General features: G+C 39.1%; 1 protein-coding gene across 1 annotated transcript in view; it reads left to right on the top strand.

Annotated features, from left to right (window-relative positions):
• Positions 1-9,225: 9,225 nt before the first annotated feature.
• The window catches only part of LOC104941424 (long-chain-fatty-acid--CoA ligase 1-like), a gene marked incomplete at its 5' end in the record, with an annotated part of 9,175 nt that continues 4,052 nt past the window's right edge, over positions 9,226-14,348 (top strand). Inside the window, 11 exon segments of the mRNA NM_001303293.1 lie at positions 9,226-9,340; positions 9,426-9,490; positions 9,600-9,701; positions 10,270-10,369; positions 10,469-10,644; positions 10,851-10,883; positions 11,087-11,138; positions 11,219-11,292; positions 12,328-12,405; positions 12,974-13,108; positions 13,343-13,477. Coding sequence (NP_001290222.1) covers positions 9,226-9,340; positions 9,426-9,490; positions 9,600-9,701; positions 10,270-10,369; positions 10,469-10,644; positions 10,851-10,883; positions 11,087-11,138; positions 11,219-11,292; positions 12,328-12,405; positions 12,974-13,108; positions 13,343-13,477 — 1,065 coding nt within the window.

Below are 14,348 nucleotides of genomic sequence, written 5' to 3'. Positions count from 1 at the left end.
CAAATGGTGCACTTAAAGTATTTAGAGAAATAAGCTTTGCAAATGTTTAATCAAGAAGGACTTGCATCCGAGACATTCGTAAGACCTTTATGAAACTCTTAGTGGAGCAACATTCAATTAATACATAACTTGTTTCTTAATATCAACAACAATCTGACCTCTAAAATGATTTGCAGCCCACATTTCCCTGAGACTCGTGCACAATGATTTCCAAATGCCAGCACGTTTTCTCTGACCTTCAGTGTAGAGGTCATGTGTCGTGATGCTGGTAGCTCTGTACGGGCGTGCGACCTTTGTTCCACTTCACAAATCCCATCCTCCCCTCCCTCTCCCCTACATTTCTCCACTGTGAGACCATGTGACTGGGAGTGTGCGATTTCACCAGGGAGTTTGGGACCTGCAGTCTGGAGTGTGGTCGTCTTGTACAAGGTCAGCCCTTTGTGTCCTAAAACCAGGGTCACATGTCCCTGGAGGAAGATGAACACGAGACAGACAGACAGACAGACAGACAGAGGGGTGAAGTAGATGAAAGATGTCACAATGAAGCCACATGGGATTCAACAACCAGCCATTAAGCACACATTGAGAAATGTATGTACTGAACGGGTTTAGATCGTCTCTTCCTGTTCACGCTTTCACGTAGAGTGTCGCTCATCCTCCAAAATAAGCAGTCGATCAGAAGCCCAGGATCATCATACGCTATTTCCCTGTAAACCTATGTTATCGGTTGTGCACAGGAATGTATTGACTCGTCTTTCTATTTAAATGACTGCTCAAATATCAATGAGGTATTGCTTTGGAGCCAGACTGAAGCAACCGGATCAGATAAACCAATCAACACGTGAATATCAGATGTCAACAATTTGCGTTTTTAGAACAGAATCAATCATGAAACACTATATGTGGTAGTTACGTAACACATCTGGTTTCAGGTTTTAAAAAAAGGTTGCGTCTACCTTTTTTTTTAAAGAACTGTAATAGGCAGAACATCTGTAAAATGGTGTCTGTCAATGACAAACGAACACGATGTGGAGGAGCCATTGTTTGATGATCATTTGTGTCCTATTTTTATCTGCCCAATCGCTGTTCTGTAAACGTTCCTCTTGTAGCTAAAAGATGTACCACTTGTATTGGTAAGTCATTTTCAATGCAAGATGGCAGTGCTTTCCTCACTTCTATCGGTCGACTATTGATTTTGCCGGCTTCGAATAACAAATGTCTGGCAGATTTGACCTCTCAGTGCAAGCAAGCACTTAAGCTTGCATTACATCATTAGTTGGTAGAAAGCAGCGTCTCTGGCTAAATTAAAAGATGTCCAGCTGACTTCATAAGCACTTGCATGACATCGTGCTAAAAGTCAGCGCCGTCACCAGTGGATGATGCATGGAGAAGACGTGTTCTGCAACAGTAATGCCTTGCTGTGCTCCTTAGCCTTGGAGGTACTTTCTTGATGATAGAGGTTGTGAGATAGCAAGCCAAACATGATAATATAGAACATTCCGTTCATTTTTGCACTTGTGCTTGAGGTGTCAGTAAGTCCTAGAAAGTTGACTTATTATCATAGCTGTTCAGGACATGCATAAATGTGCAGATTTGTGTTACAGCCGAGAGAAAATAAGCTGCAGCTGGGATTTGTTGGTGATCGTCCGGTCTCGATGGGATTAAGTAAAGTTTGTTTAAAGGCTCCCTGCGTTAACCCTGAGCTGATACGTTTGTAATAATGAGCTTCACTCATTTAAAGGGGACCTATCATGCAAAATGCACTTTGTGATGTCTTTTAAACATAAATATGTGTCCCCGGTGCGTCGGGGGACTCACGCAGCATCAGAAAATAAAACCCTCTCTCTTTTCCTCCGTACCCAAATCTTTTAAAAACGGGTGTACAACGAGCGGATACAGATTTGCTGCCGAACTGACGTCAAGAACTGACGTCAAATCGGCAGCGGACCCACAGAAAGTTGCTATCAGAAACAATGCCTGACGTGTTTTGGACGTAATCTCGTCTTTGTTTACATTAGCAAGCCTCGCTAACACTCAGAGCTAACCTGTACTGTAGAGCACATGTGTTTAAAAAGCAGGAAATAAAAAAAGGAACTCACCTTGTGATAAACCCGCAAGAGAAAAAGCATTTGAATAGGATGGCGTTTTATCACAGCCGAATTTAACTTTATCTCCGGTAGAATTCTGATCAGGCATTAGCTCCGCCTCCTCTTTTTTCTTTTTTTTCAAGCTAAGGTCCCAAGATCTGCGTTTTTCTAACAGGGCTGCAAAAGAGGGGTTTGAGCAGTATGAGGCATGACTACAATGGGTGAGCTGTTTGGTATTTTGAAAGAAAAACTTCAGACATGTTTTGTATAGGTATGGCCCTACAATATATGTTTCAAATATAGCATGATAGGTCCACTTTAAGCTAACGCTCAACACTCACTAGCTGTCGCACAGTTTTTGGATTCAGTTTATTATCAGTGCACTCTTTCACATGAGGAACTAAACATTTATTTAGCAGAAAATCCAGTGCGATTGGCCAACGCTCTGGGTGCTTTTGTTACTTCCTGTCTGTAGCTTCAGCATTACAGCTGCAGTCTGCTTCAAGCTGCAGTCGTGGTGTTCTGTTCTGTGTCTAACGGACCAGCTGCCCTCTCCCCCACTTCTTTCCAGTGTCTGTGTGTGCTGGTGTGGGGTGACTTGAGAGCGGGCTCTGCCATTGGCTTCTCATCTTCCCAGTCCAAGTATGGAGAGCAGAGGTGGTGGAGGAGGGTGGTGCGCCTGGGGAGGGAGTTGCATTAACTTTTGCCCTCAACAACTCTCTGCCAATCATGCAATTAATGACATTTGCCCGATGTTGGCTATTTGACGTAAAGAAACACAGCTGTTGGAGAGCTGAAACTAAAGCCCATTGAAATGATTGCTTTGTCACTGTTTTGATTAATAATGGTTCAGTCTGTGAAATGTTGGATTGGATGTTTGAATAGAAAATATGTTACAAAGAAAGCTATTTCATAGACCACGTTGTGTTGGAATTTAAAATGTTTTAGTGCTAAAATAAAAAACTATTCATTTCAGCGATTTCCAAGTAAAACAAAAGTGAAATTATGGCAAAATGTGCCGCTCTTCTTTATTAGCTTTCTTTTCAATAAATAATAAACTGAACACCTTTTGTGTTTTGACTCATGTTTACACAACATTTTTAGACGTCATCTTGGGCTCTGTAATGTTTCACACTTGTTCATATCCTTTGATATATAAAACAAACAATTAAGTAATCCAAAAAAATATTGTGAAATTGACTGATGGTGAAAATAGTTGAATCTTTACAGGTTTTGTTTAATATAAAAGAACATAATTTTTAAAGCTGCAAAGTATTTAACCAATCAAAACAAATGTTCTTGATATTTATTTACTAAAATAATATATTTCTGTGGATTTCATTAGGAGTGGCAATAAGATGATTGAGCATCTATTTGGGAAATATCTTGATTTTGTCAGGTATTTCTTTAGGATTAATTCACCAAAAATTGATTTGACTTTTTTAGTTTTATCTACAACATCCAGGTTGAATGGAATCTTACTGTATTATCCATGATGGGATTTAAAAAAAGTGTACGTATCACCCTTCATTCTCCTCAATTGAAACACAAGGCATGGACGTTGTAGATTGTACTTGAACTGTATTTAATTAACTGCAAATGAAAGCTTATTATTCATCTTAGACTCCGAGGAATCTGCACATATGATCAGGTTTGTGTGTGTGTTGGTTAAGTGCTTAGACACTCCGTGATATCAGTATACAAATCGAGGGACTAGTCAACATTTCTATTATGTGGAATACAAAGTCATTCTTTCTTCAACTAGTTTCATCAGCTTCGACGCTCGGCAACACATGAATTGCACACACTGTCTCCAGATAATGTGTATGATAAGATATGCGTCATTTAGTCTTGAACACACATTACTGAGGCTTATTCAAACCAGATTGACCATCAGTGTTATCTAATGAATGTGTGGCCACTGTTACCTTTAAAATATTTGACACTGATTGTTGTGTAATGTGAAAAAGCTTGTGTGTGTTTTAAATCGACATGCTACTAACACGTTGCCTCAGTGAGTGGGTAGCTCTGCCTCACGCGTCTGTGTTTCTGTTTAGGAGGGGCGTGTTTCTGCTATTCATAGTTGTGAGAACCTCAGAGGTCTATTAGAGGTCACTGTGAGTCCTTCTAATAGCAACTGCTGCAGCTAAGGGCCTGTCAGATAACTGCCTCTCTGCCCTCGGACACACAGTTTGTCTGTACGTTTCTTCATAATCACTCCGTGGGACTGTGAGTACAGAGACCTTTTATTTCTTAATCTGTAAATAATCAGTGCTGAAGCTTTAGAAAATCCATTTAGCTGCTTTTGGTGCGATCATGTGGTCTTTCATAATGTCTCATACAGTAGGGACACCTGTAAGACGTACAGTAGTGTGTGTGAGGTTTCTTTTTTATTAAATGTTTATTTTACTTGAATTGAGCTCATATTGAATTCTTTCAATGAGTCTTGTTAGTGTTTTTATAGTTGAATATCCAATTTAAGAAGATTATTTTAATAACTTTAAATCTTTTGGCATTTTAACAATTTATTTTCATTACATCTCAATAAAAACATGCATGTTGTCTACAGTACCTTGTCCCAGTTGGCACGGATCGCAGTAGCCATGAGACTGGTGTAATAATAGAAGTAGGTGAGAAGTCAATTGTTGCCTACTGTACTGTGTGGCGGGCGGTCACCTGTCCGTTTACCTACAGTCTGTTACCGTCTGATGTAAAGGTCACAAGAGTTTCACAGGATGTACATAAAGGCGCCCAGCCGAAAAACGAATCAAACAAAGCATTACATTTTGCAAGTTATTTAAATTTTAGTGACATTTCCCTAGATATAACCATCGAAAAATGTATGAGCTTATCCAACCAAGTGCTTTGAGGGTTTGATAAGATTAGCTGGTGAGTCTGAATGGGTCTTTCTTTCCACAGGCTCTTTCTTTATGAAGTGTACATGAACTTGTCATTTGACTGTTCTATTCAAATGTTTATGAAACAGAGCAATATATCCAGGACTTTAACATTTTACTTTCCGGCCATTTCCATAACATCCAGAGCAGAAAGCCTCACTTCCCTCCAGACACGAGGAGGGTTGTTGCCAGTGCTTAGCGTCTGTGGTCGAGACTTTGTATCTCCATGGAGGCTTGTGATCAGAAAATGTGTGCAGAGTCATATTTCCTTCCTGTGTCGTTGTTCCCAAAGCTGGAGAATGGGATAGCACATCTTCCTTTTGTGTTCAGACACATCTCAAAGAAGAACGTTTTTCCATTCATGGTCACATCACTAGTAGTATATGCTTTCTGCTCTGAGTAATCAAGTACTTCTTCTGTATGTAAATCACTTAATAAGATCAAAACGAAATCCACTCAGTGTTTTATCATCTATAAAGAAGCACTTGCATCTTCAAAGCTAAGGTTTCATCTTATCTAAGGATTCGAGGAATTAAACACTCAATATGCCAAATAATCAATATTGCTGAAATGGGGGGGGGGGGGGGTCATGTCTGAGTCACGGTGTGAACACAGCTGCTGCTGCATCGCCCTGCGCTCTGTGATTCACGGGAGATCTATCCTTGGAGCTTTTTTTGGTTTTAAACCGTATGTTTCTCTTATTTCGTCATTGTGCCAGAAACACAAATTCATACCAAGGCTGTATTAAGTTCCAAATGTTCTTCCTGTCTATTGCTTTAAAGGGAGGAAATAAAGACTAAGATCAGATATATTACAGAAAAATGAGAACACTTTCTGACATGTTGCTCTTACTGAGATTAGTTTAGCTGGGCAGCTGCTGTTGTTCAAATGTTTGTCCTCTTGAGTGTAAACATTTGAGAAAAATGTGGCTTCCTGGCAGCCTTAGCGTGAAAACACAACTTGTTCTGTAGTTTCCGCTGTCCGATTCCAGCCAGGGACCTTCGATACACGTGAGAGGCGCAGCTATCAACCAGTTTCATATTTGTTTAATCAGCTGGTCATTTTTCGAGAAATGCATTAATCCATATGACAAAGAAAGGCTTAAAATGCCTCTTTCCTTGAAAGGCTAAAACCTAACAATACAAGAATTGATACTTTTAAGAGCTCTAATGTTGGGATGTATTAGATGGAAAATTGCTATGAATCATCTAATCGTTGCAGCTCTAAAGCGAGTGTCTTTCTTCTGTCTCTTCCTGTGCTTCCTGTCTGTACATTTCTGCTGTCAAACTATCCAGTAAGAGAAAGAAGATTCACATTACATACAGTACCTCAGGGTATGTTCAGTACAGCATGTATTTGTGAATACATTGACACAGATGGTAGTAAATTGCGTGCTGCTCTGAATGGAACCACTATTCTTCTCTAGTGTGAGCGGCTCTCATGTCGTTTTGTAATTGTCCAACACAAGAGGCCCATTCATAAAAACATGGAAATACTACCTGCTGTATCCCCACATCCTCACGGAACCACATTCCATAATGATCCTATTCCATTGCGAGACATGTTAAATAGCAGAAACATTTTTGATACTGATGATAGAAAATGTTGTGCCGCAGCCTTATATCCATATATTTCCCATACATATCTCGGAGGCACACGTGCAGAAGCAATGCAGACTAGGGCTGCTCAATTAATCGTATTTTAATCGCGATTACGATTATGGCTTACAACGATTACGAAAACAACGTAATCGAAATAAAACGATTTATTTTTTTATTATTATTGCTACTTTATTTTTTTTGGGGGATTTTTTTTGTTTTGTTAGGGTTTTCAGTTGAATTATACTTAAAGTTCAGGGTAATCAACTGTTAAAAACATACTGTTCACATTTTTTTCTCCAATAAATGGATGTTTTCAAAGTCAATGAATAATCGCATTTAATAATCGCAATTACAATTATTGACCCAAATAATCGAGATTATGATTTTTGCCATAATGAAGCAGACCTAAAGTTTCCTAATGTACTAACGTTCCTCTCTGATTCCCTGCAGGCTCACTGCAGAACAGTCATGCAGGCTCNTTAGTATATCCTAAAATTCAATGAAATATTAAATGAAATATTTATCACAAACGCCACCTCATTTCTACTAGTGCTAGCAGTTAAGTCATCATACAGAAAAAGCCGACTAAGGATGGCTGACACGGTCCGGTTCAGCAGATAAAAACCAAAATAACAAAAAAACACATAATCAATCTAAATGCTGCTTGTTAGTTACCCAGCATCATTGATATACAGTTGCAAGAAAAAGTAAGTGAACCCTTTGGAACTTCCTGGATTTCTGCATAAATTGGTCATAAAATGTGTTCTGATCTTCATCTAAGTCACAACAATAGACAAACACAGTCTGCTTAAGCTAAAACCACACAAACAATTATATGTTTTTATTGAACACACCATGTAAACATTCACAGTGCAGGGTGGAAAAAGTATGTGAACCCTTGGATTGAATAACTGGTTGACCCTCCTTTGGCAGCAATAACCTCAACCAAACGTTTCCTATAGTTGCATATCAGACCTGCACAAAGGTCAGGAGGAATTTTGGACCATTCCTCTTTACAAAACTGTTTCAGTTCAGCAATATTCTTGGGATGTCTGGTGTGAATCGCTCTCTTGAGGTCATGCCACAGCATCTCAATTGGGTTGAGGTCAGGACTCTGACTGGGCCACTCCAGAAGGCCTATTTTCTTCTGTTGAAGCCATTCTGTTGTTGATTTACTTCTGTGCTTTGGGTCGTTGTCCTGTTGCATCACCCATCTTCTGTTGAGCTTCAATTGGTGGACAGATGGCCTTAAGTTCTCCAGCAANCAGTTGTCAGTCATCATGTACAGTTGCAAGAAAAAGTAAGTGAACCCTTTAGATCAGAACACATTTTATGACCAATTTAAGCAGAAATCCAGGTAGTTCAAAAGGGTTCACTTACTTTTTCTTGCAACTGTACATGATGACTGACAACTGTTATAGAAGCTCATAATCAAACTCATTAAAAAACCATAGTGTCATGTGCAATGAAAAAAGTCTCAACATTTTAATAGTATAGTTTGTGAAAACAATAGTTTAAGTATGATAGTATGACGTGACATAAAGGAATGAAAATAATTCTTTGTTCCTAAAGTTTAACTGTAGAATTAGGTATAGCTGTTGTTGATGGCCTACACGTGTCCGACTGAATCCAGAATCCGTGTACGAACGGTTATACTCACACGGTTTCCTCCGCCAGAAGACATGACGGGACACGTTAAGAAAACAGTGACTCCACCGCCTGTCTCGCGTCTTCTCTATTCACAGACCTACCACTGAAGTACGTGTGTCTCTTAAAGTAACAGTACAACGTTACATAGAAAATGTACGGAACAGGTTGTTCGAGATAGGTAAGAAAACACCTATAGTCACATCTCATTTAAAGCGTACTCCAGTACGAGTCATTTACTTTTAAAATCCTAAACTTAAAAAGAATTCCAAACATACATCTGTGGGAAAGCAAACACACCCTCGCCTCACACATATTGTATGTCGTAAAAATGTCATAGCAAGTAGTGTAGTAAAAAAATAAAACCGTTTCAAAATGTCATTAGTTTGTTTACATTTCACAAAAAGTCATTCTGTAGTATGGACATGAAAAAAGGCATATGAATAGTATTACATGTCGTAAAAATGTCATAAGCAATAGGTACTACACATACCATAGTATAGTATGTCTTAGGGCTGCTCGATTACGGCAAAAATCATAATCTCGATTATTTGGGTCAATAATTGATATCACGATTATTAAAAACGATTATCCATTTACTTTGAAAACATCAATTTATTTAAAAAAAAAAAAGTGAACAGTATGTTTTTAACAGTTGATTACCCTGAACTTTAAGTATAATTCAACTGAAAAACCAATAATAACAAAAAAATATCGGTTTTATTTCGATTATGTTGTTTTCATAATCGTTGCAAGCCAAAATCGTAATTGCGATTTAAAATACGATTAATTGAGCAGCCCTAGTATGTCTTTATATGGAATATATAGAATAAAAAAAAAGTATACTATTTCATATAAAAAAAAAAGGTCCTAACTTCCTGTCTCCTGAGTTCCACAAAATAAATAACAACAATTCCTCACGTGTGCTCATGTCGTAGAGGTGCTGAATGTTTGTCAGTGCTGATCATAACTCCTCATGACTTCTTCTTGCAGGGAGATGAACTCGCACGCAGGTCGGTTCTGAACGACAGCGACGAGCACGTTGCATATTACTACAGCGACGCACGCACCATGTACGAGGTGTTCCAACGAGGGCTCCGGGTATCAGGTGAGTGTCTCTCTTGAATCGCCTTTTGATGTATTTATTTCAGTGAGTGTAGATAATAAGAAGCTTTATTTATTTCCTTTCGCAGATAATGGACCTTGTCTAGGATCGAGGAAACCAAACCAGCCGTACGAGTGGCAGTCCTATAAACAGGTGAGACGTGGACAATGACGTGGACATCTAAACTAATTCAACTTATCTATAATTCAAACCTAGCAGAGTCACAATATATTTAGAAACAGACTTTTGTTTTTTTGCGCAGGTGGTGGAACGAGCGGAGCACATTGGCTCTGCGCTCCTTCACAGAGGACACTCCAACACCGGAGACAAGTTCGTTGGGATCTTCTCCCAGAACAGGCCGGAGGTACAACAGAATGCATTATCTCTAACGTTGCTTAAATGTAAAAGAATTTCAAATGCAAAGTATAAAAGTTTGTCTTCAATCAGTAATTAGAAGCAAGAGTTAATTTCAATCGTCCATAGCAAAGACTGAACAGCTGTAACGTGAGAAATGTGTTCATTAGTTTCACAATTTGAGACTCTACATGGAGACTGGTTCCACTCCTCTGAATCTCATCTCAGATTGATTTTAGTGAGTAAAATAGATGATTAAATGGATTCAGGATGAATAACAAACACATTGTATTCCAGTCCACTTGTGGAGCAGCAGGAGTTTGGGTTATATCTCAATATAGAACTATTGTTTACACCTTTTCACACAAAATACATTTCAAGTGTTTTAGCTCATTGAAACGAATGCACCAGCACTTACAATGGTTCGGCCTATTTGAAGCAAATGCACCTGCATGGTTCTTGCTGTATCTTCATGGTTTATCGCACTTATTCTAAGTCGCTTTGGATAACATCTCTAATCTCTGGGTGTGTATGTCTTGTGAGTTTATGTCCATCTGTTTCCTGTTTTTGTCTCTTAGTGGACCATTTCGGAGCTGGCCTGTTACACGTACTCAATGGTGGCCGTCCCTCTGTACGACACACTCGGCACCGAGGCCATCGGCTACATTATTGAAAAAGGTAGACAAAAGTTCACCTTCAAACGAACACACACCACTAGCAGCGCTCTAATTCGACGACACTGATACAAACTAAGTGGTTCAATTTGTGTTTTTCCAGCTGACATCTCCACGGTGATTTGCGATATACCTGAAAAGGCTGGGATGATCATGGACTGCATCAAAGAGAAGGGGCGGACGGTGAAGACCATCGTGCTCATCGAGCCGTTTGACAGCGAGCTGGTGACGCGTGGACAGGACTGCGGCATCGAGGTTCTGAGTTTAAGGGAGTTTGAGGTGAGAATGCCAGCTAATCTTCTTTCTATGTATTATTACAACATCTGTTTACTGAACGACCAACATCAGCAGAACTGACACAGTGATTAGTTGTGTTTATAACCAAATGGAAATTAGGACCTGAGGCGCTGTTTGTTTGAAGCTAGATTGTTATCAGCTCCCTCTGCGCACGTTATATCTCACTGTGCTTTTAATATTTGTTCCAGGCCCTGGGTAAAGCAAACCTCCAGAAACCAATGGTGAGTAGTAAAAGCACACCTCAGTTGACCTGATGATGACATGCCGGAAAAATGAATTTCAACAAAAGAATAATCATTTAAAAGTAGATCATTCCACTATAATCAGCAGCACTCTGTCAGACCCCTGTACTAAAACAAAGGATTGCACATTTCTAATGAAATATCTTGATATGCATGAGTGTAGACCTGTGATCTGATTACAGCCCCCCAATCCAGAGGACCTCGCTCTGATCTGCTTTACGTCTGGAACCACAGGTGATTACACAACTTGTTTACAACGTTAATCCTTTGGAAATGTTTTTCTCATCTAATCACAATCATCGTTTTCTTTTCAGGGAACCCAAAAGGTGCAATGCTTACTCATGGAAATGTAATCTCCAACACTGCAGCTTTCATTAGAATAACAGAGGTAAACACACACACCAGCTAAACCTGAAGATACAACATTTACGCTTTGAAACTGAAGATAAATGACATCATAATGTCTAGTCACTGTGCTTCATGTTTGTCCTCTTCTTTGTAAGGTGGCGGCTTCTGCTTTTCCTAAATTATTCATTTTTTCATTAATGAAAAGTTACATTTCCATTGGTGTTCCCCTCTCTCTTTTTCCTTTATGTTTTTGTTCATTTTGTCTCAGCCTGAGAGTAAAACTGCAGCTGTGAAAGTACTCCCACCTCCTCTGCATCATTCCTTTAAACGGTTTTGCTTACCGTCTTTATATCCGCCTATAGGGACATCCAACATAAAGCAGTAAAGGACATTCTTCTTTGCAGTAAACGAGCAAATTCTGCATTAATGAAAAATGTGGTATTGAGTGGGACTTATTTCATTTCACACAGCACATAAGATGAGACAAAGCTTTATTGATTCCTGTGGGGAATTTCAGGTGTGATAGCCGCAACAGAGCATTAGATAAGAGTTCACTCAAGGATAATACAATCAAAACATAAGATTAGATATGTAAGTAACAGTTTGAAAACAATGATCAAAATACCTATTTAAAAGACTGACCAGTTGACACTACATACATACAGATATGCGATATGATATATATCAGATCGCTTTATATATTTAAATGTGTGTGTGCACAAACCTTATATTCATATAGGGCAGGTTGTTTAAACATGGTTTACCTTTGACAGTGCAGAGAACAGGAATCCTCGGGACTGTCAAATAAATCAATAATATAAAAAACATTTAGTAAAATTGTACTAACCCAACTTCTTAAACCATCATGAGATTTGGATCACATAAAATGTAATCGTAGAGCGTTGCTTAAAATCTAAGATGTCTCCGTTCAGGTTGGAGCTCCTCTTTTTGCACCTTTTTTTATATTTTCCTTTCCTCTCACATCTGTTTCTCTCCTCTCGTGTCTGTTCGTCGTCGCCCTCCTCCTCTTCCTCCTCCTCCTCCTCCTCCTCCTCCCCTGCGTGTTGTCGTCCAGACCATTCTGAAGCCCAGCACTGAAGATTGCCTTATCTCCTTCCTCCCTTTGGCCCACATGTTTGAGAGGGTGGTGGAGGTACAGTACAGTACGCCCCGCCTGACCTGCGTACCGGCATGTGTTTTGCTTTGTGTGTCCTCCGCAGGTGCACTGCATGCTGGACCTCCATGACATTCATGTGTCCTATCTCCCCCTAGCTCACATGTTTGAGAGGGTGGTTCAGGTAGGTGTTGGACTTGTTTACATTCAAATGTTCTGTATAAGTGGAGTTTTAAGAATCATAGCACTGCTGTCCCAATTACTGAAATGTCATCCTAAAAGGATGTGTGTTCCTTTATTAAATTATATTATGGATGTTTTAAAGTGAACTGTTTCATAAGTAGGTTTTGATTGTCTAAATAAATTGCATATTGAAAGGAACAGTGCTCTACTTGTTGTGTTAACACAGGTACCAAAGGACTTAAAATAAAATCAACTTCATGTCTTTCTTAACTGTTTTAATGATATGTGACGAGTAACAGCTTTTGTGGTGGTTTTGAATAACAAACACTGACTATATAGTGAGATCTTACCAACATTGCCCTCTTGTGGTTAAATTGTCCCTCTGATTTATTTGCAACAACGAGTAACTTCCTCTTTCCATCAGGGTGTCGTCCTCATCCATGGGGCTAGAATCGGCTATTTCCAGGGGGACATTCGACTTTTGATGGATGATTTGAAAGCGCTGCAGCCAACAGTGTTTCCTGTAGTCCCACGACTCCTCAACCGCATGTTTGATAAGGTCAGAGTTTATCTAATGTCACTCATTGTAAAGTCTACCAAAGCCATATTTAGGAGAAGAGCATGTTTATTCACTATTTCCTCTTACATTTATTTCAGTAACTTTCTTTTGTGACTGTAATTACTTCTTTCTTTTTTATGAATTTACTTATTTATGTACACAAGTGCCATTTCTCTGCTTTGCTGCCCTGTTTGTTCGATATGTTTTAAAATAAGGTGTCTCAATTCTCCACAGATATTTAGTCAAGCCAACACGCCGCTGAAGAGATGGCTGCTCGATTTCGCTTTCAGCCGGAAGGAGGCAGAGATGAAAACTGGTGTGGTCAGAAAAGACAGCATTTGGGACAAAATCATCTTCAAAAAAGTGCAGGTAAAGAAAGCACCTATTAAACTTAATCATCCACAAAAAAAAGTCTGATACTTAGATATTACCCTGGCTTTGAATGAGGCTTGGTCTTACAGAACTTCGCTTACCCTTTTGAAATATTATATATTTGAGTTGAAAAGTCATACTATCTTATTAAAGGTTAGATCAGGGGTGGGGAACCTTTTTCCTCTCAAGGGCCATTTCAATTTTTTCAACATCCTCCGAGGGCCGTACAAATTATTGACCTCTGCTTAAAAATACTAAAATCACAGCCCATTCATTTCTTCTTTCTTTCATGCTTTGCAAAGAAAAAGCAACCCCTGAATCCAGATATCTCACCATGACTCGTGCATGCACGTGCACGGTTGTGGCATGACCACCAAAACAGAAAGACATGGACACAAGATGTGTGCAAATGTATTTAGTTTCCTATCCATGTGGACATGATTTAAGTGGGTTGGGGGGGGGCATGCTCCCCCGGGAAGATTTTTTTTAAATATTGAAGTTATAAGCATCAATCTGGTGCACTTTGAGAGCAACATGAAGAGATCTATGGATACATCTCTCAACATCCATATGAAACACAACTGTAAGCAGATTTATTTTTTCTTTATGGATATTTTACAAATCACTCCCCTTTCAAACTGTATTCTTGTTTATTAATAACAACTTTTTTTTACTGTCATATAGTATTTTATACCTGTTTACTTTATTCTCTTATTTTTTTATAACTATAATGATCATATAAAGATGTGCCTTACCTCACTGGTTGGAGAAAAAGCTTCTTCTATTTGTTAGCATAGCTAGCTAACCAGATGCTAATAACAACAACGTTATTGACTGTATGATCAGTATGACAGATGAACAGATCGCC

This window comes from Notothenia coriiceps, unplaced genomic scaffold (assembly GCF_000735185.1).
Source record: "Notothenia coriiceps isolate Sejong01 unplaced genomic scaffold, NC01 NC01_scaffold00003344, whole genome shotgun sequence".
Lineage (NCBI taxonomy): Eukaryota > Metazoa > Chordata > Actinopteri > Perciformes > Nototheniidae > Notothenia > Notothenia coriiceps.
Note: the sequence above shows the minus strand (reverse complement) of the source record. Positions and strands in the feature narration are given on the sequence as shown.